The sequence below is a fragment of the Myotis myotis genome, unplaced genomic scaffold (assembly GCF_014108235.1).
Source record: "Myotis myotis isolate mMyoMyo1 unplaced genomic scaffold, mMyoMyo1.p scaffold_m19_p_1, whole genome shotgun sequence".
NCBI lineage: Eukaryota > Metazoa > Chordata > Mammalia > Chiroptera > Vespertilionidae > Myotis > Myotis myotis.
The window spans coordinates 20,954,529-20,959,284 of record NW_023416313.1 but is presented as its reverse complement, the minus strand read 5'-3'; the positions used below and the strand labels follow the sequence as shown (position 1 = coordinate 20,959,284).

Below are 4,756 nucleotides of genomic sequence, written 5' to 3'. Positions count from 1 at the left end.
TCTTTGCTGTTATTAATAACCACCTGATTACAATGGTATCACAAGAATCATGTTAAAACTCACCGATTCTCCAGTAAACTTACCTTGTGAATTACTACTTTCTTTATCATCCTGTTAAAACACCTTTGTGGGTTGATCCCTTAATATCCACTCTTTGATTCATTGACCCCAAAATGATTCTCTGCTCCCTTAGTGATTTAGATTGTGCATAATTGTTTCAATAGTTCAAAAGAACTCTCATTTCAATGGAGCTCTTATATCTCTCCTTTGTTGTTGTTTGTTTAGCCACGCACTGATTTCCTAGACAAAAAAAGTTTTTTTCTTGTGAAGTTTGCATATGTTAACAGCAGTTGAACAGCTGTCTTAGGAAGTAATATTTCTATCTTTCACAGCTTGTAGCCACCCCATTAATACCATTTTACTTCTCTATTGGAGTTAATTCTTAAACACCACAAATCCTAATTATTTGAACAGCAGTGGGCCTTAATTCATAACTGCTTCTTCTGAAAACAAAAGAACTTTGTAGCTTGGAATGGAATGCTTGTGGGAGGCCCTCCCCTTTTATCTCATGATGAACATCATTTACGGAAACACTGCTCCCTCAGAGGTGATCATTTTCCCCTAAAGCAGCCTGGGAGCCACCCCGCTGCTGTGTGGTGGTGCAGTTAACAAACTCAAACTGTCTGGAGTTGCTCCCCTACCTCCATGCTCAAAGATTCTCAAAAGATCTAATCATTGCTTTATTTGGGGTGGGGGGGGGGGCGGGGGGTGGATTAAGTGTGTATGAGTAATGCTTATCTTTTTAAACTTTCTGTTTTAAATGGAAATATCCCAGCTATTACAGTTAGGAAACAGAAGTGATCCTATTGATCTAATTTATTGAAATGGTTATACTATCCATGAGTTCTAAAAGTCTGTAAATAGGAAAAAATACTATTAAAATGTGACATTTAATATCTCTATTTAACAGTATATATTTCTCTATGCATCTCATTTCAAATAGTTTAGTATTTTAATATGTGGTGCATATCTTTACTTAGCCTTTACAACACATGTGTGTGTGTGTTTGTGTGTGTGTGGTAAATTGCCTCAATAAATGTTGAAGGCCTTAAAAAAAGAGATTTTATTATAAACTAGAGGCCCAGTGCATGAAAATTTGTGCATTCGGGGGCAGGTGGGTCTCTCAGCCTGGCCTGCACCCTCTTGCAGTCTGGGACCCCTTAGGGGATGTCCGGCAGTCAGACATCCCTCTCACAGTCCAGGAGCCCTCACTCCTTACCACCTGCCTGCTCATTGCTCCTTAATGCTGCCTTGGAGGCGGGAGAGGCTCCTGCCACCGTGACTGCACTCGCCCGGCTTCCAGCTGAGTGATGCTTCCCCTGTGTGAGCACACTGACCACCAGGGGGTAGCTCCTGTGTTGAGCATCTGCCCCTGGTGGTGAGTTATAACTACCAGTTGTGCTGCCATTCAGTCGATTTGGATATTGTGCTGCCATTCAGTTGATTTGGATATTGCCCTTTTATGATATAGGATTGCAGATGGCATACATAATAACAATACATAAAATACAAAAATATATGATAGGGAATATTACCAAGCATGAAAATGCTAATATTATCTGTCATTTATTTTTCTATCTATATATCTATTAATGTTTAATGTATGTGTACACATATATGTACAGCTAGTTCCCAATTTATGACAGTGCAAAAGGGATATGTGCTAAGTAGAAACAATACTTCAAATTTTGAATTTTGAATTTTGTGTGTGCTAGCAAAATTTGATACTACTCTTGTAATGCTGGGCAGGTGCAATGAGCCATGGGTCCCACTCAGGAACTTGACCATTGAGTAAACAACTCCACAAAGTAATATGTTGGCAGCATTTTTTTGGGTATTGTGTTTTGTTTTCTTGCATCCCATCTTACAAAATGGCCCTCTATGTCTCCTGCATCTGATTAAACTCAAGAAAATTGCCCAGATAGGCTAATGTAAGTGGTTTGAGAATGTTTTTGTTGGCTAGGCTAAGCTATGATGTTCAGTAGGTTAGGAATATTAAATTCATTTTGGACTTATAAAGCCTGCAAGTTTTTATAAACTATTTATCAGGATGTAACTCCACCATAAGTAAAAAAAAGCCTATCTATGTAACAAAACTTGTGTTCCCTAAACATATATTTGGAATAATTTCTGCAGTAAATTGAAAAGGACAAATGAGAACTAAGAGACACAGTGATATTTAAATATTGTATACTGAATAAATATTGAATAAACAAATATTGAATTAATGGATATGGGGTTGGAGGATCCATATGTTAAGTGCTATCACAAAAAACAAATCACAAAGACCCGTGATCCTGGACTTAGAAAGTGCTCTGTATATTTTGGAGTCGGCCATGATTAACTAACTGTGTTATACTGTGAAATTCACTTAGTTTCTCTTATCTTTATCTTCCCTATCTTTACAATAAAGGAAAATTTTCTAAATTACCAAGTGTGGTCTAAGAATTTTATAAATTCACACAATGCAAGCTGCAAGGTGAGTTTTACCAGATGCAGTCATGAGCTGATTGCTCTTCTCTTGTTCAGTGCCAAAACTGATAAAAAGTTGTATTTCTGGATCCTTGAGAAGTCCTTGCTCTCTTTGTTCCCCTAATACGAGTAGCATCGCAGTTGCACCACAGCTGCTAATAATTAGCTTCTTGATTTATTTGAGGCACGGTTTAATAAAAGGATTTATAGATGGGGAAAAGAAGATGTTCCACAATTAATGAGTTGTGGAAGCTCGCACTGTGCCCATTATAGCTAATAACACGTCCCTTTAAGAGAGGTGTGAATGCAACAGTACAGTCAAGTGATACTTGCTAAAAAAGTAAAATTGCAATGATTTTTCAAATTCTTTATATAATTTACATTCTCTCAGCACATTTTCATATTTATATTCCTTGAGAACTAGCATGCATTTGACTGCCTTTTTAAAAATACTTTCTCTAATCACAAGACCTCAAAGAATATCCAGTGCAGATTTCTGGGATATGCAAAGTCTGAATTTATTATCAGTCTTTCTAAGAATGCTTCATTCACTGTTAGTGCATCTGATCATATGAACATTTCAACATATGTTCCTTGAATATGTTCTTTTATGATATGTTTTTAAAAATTAGCCCTGAAAATATGATTTTAGAATACTCTTTTTCATTATTAAGTGCATTTTATTTAATGCTTGTGCTATTATAGTGTATGGTGATAACTATTCAATAAAGGATATGACTTTTCAAATTAATGAAATTATTTAATGAAAGATAAATAAAATAAGATATACCTATATATGTATATATCTTATAAATCTGATAATTAAAATATTAAAAATCTATAATAATTAAAGTATAATATGCAAATCAACCGACCAAACAGCAGAATGGCCATCCAGATGACCTTCCGGACGACCTTCCAGATGACCACACTATGACAAGCACTGGCGCCAGGCCAGCCAAGGTGGGTGTGATGCGATTGATCGGCCCGTTATCACCCCACAATCGCCTGGCAGAGGGAAGCCAAGACCACCCTCTGGGCGCAGCAATGCATCAGGGATCCCCAGGATCAATTGCCTCAAAGAGGGAGGCCCAGGACGCCAGCCACAGCCTGCAGGAGGGATGCTCGGCGGGGAACCGAGAGGAGGTGCTCACAGCAGAGGATGCTGCAATGGTGGCCGGCTGGCGCTGCAGCCGCTTGGGGGCTGGATGGGCCTGGGCACCAGACTGAGCTCGGCAGCCGGGCGGCAGCGGCACTGAGGGGGCACTGCGCCTGCAGCCGGGCTGTGCTTGGGGGATGGCACCTCCGCCCACAGCTTCTGCAGGGCTGGACTGCCACTCCTCCTGCTATGATGCCTGGGCAGATCCCGGACCCTTCCAGGACTGCGGGCTCTCTGCCAGGGCTCGGCCCCCTGACCAGACTCCCAGGCTCGGCCCTGACTACAGAGGAGCTGAAATACGCTGACAGCCGCAACACTGGGGCCAGGATCGCCCCCTTGCACTTCCTGGAGGTGAAACCGGGCAAGAGGCCTCAACCTGTGAGAAGTGAGCTAGGTGAGGATGAGGAGCGGAGCAGAAGGCTCCGGGAACAGAACAAAGTGGTGGCAGCCCGATGCCGGAACAAGAAGAAGGAGCGAATGGAGTTTCTGCAGCAGGAATCTGAGTGGCTGGAGCTCATGAATGCGGAGCTGAAAACCCAGATGGAGGAGCTGAAGCAGGGGCGGCAGCAGCTCATCCTGATGCTCAACCGGCATCGCCCCACCTGCATCTCAGGACCGACAGTTAAGACCCCAACTCAGAAGGCAACCCCACTGCTGGAGCAGCTGGAGAAGAAGGGACCATGGACTGAGAGGAGGAGGAGGAGGAGGGGGGGGGGGCGGGGGGAGGGTCCCAGAGGGCTCTTCCTTGCTGCATGAAAAACTCTTCAATGAGGCTCAGCACAGCCAGCATCCACCTGGCTTTTTTGTGAAACTCAGATCAGCCACACGAGGGGAAGAAACCCAGGCTGATGAGACCCAGGACCAAGTGCTGAGACCAAAGTAGTCCTGAGGGGGGCCTGTTCTGCCTGGGGCCAGGCTTGCAGGAGGCAAGACAGAGGCTCTGGGCCAAGAGATGCCCAACCAGGCAGCTGTGGGCACTTCTCTGGCCTCTCTGACAGGGCACCCACCCAAAGGACCTCCTAGCAGCCAGGAAAAGCCATGAGTTGCAACCAAAATTAGGCTGAA

At 43.0% G+C, this 4,756-nt stretch overlaps 1 protein-coding gene across 1 annotated transcript; it reads left to right on the top strand.

The window, feature by feature from the left end:
* Positions 1–3,853: 3,853 nt before the first annotated feature.
* LOC118660596 (jun dimerization protein 2-like) lies at positions 3,854–4,447 on the top strand. The gene has a single exon (XM_036318199.1). The coding sequence runs from the start codon at positions 3,881–3,883 to the stop codon at positions 4,445–4,447; it is 567 nt and encodes a 188-aa protein (XP_036174092.1). The 5' UTR covers positions 3,854–3,880.
* Positions 4,448–4,756: the final 309 nt, after the last annotated feature.

Bases quoted from the DNA above. Each gene is read 5' to 3' on its own strand.
- LOC118660596 (XM_036318199.1), top strand. From the start codon at position 3,881: ATGATGCCTGGGCAGATCCCGGACCCTTCCAGGACTGCGGGCTCTCTG.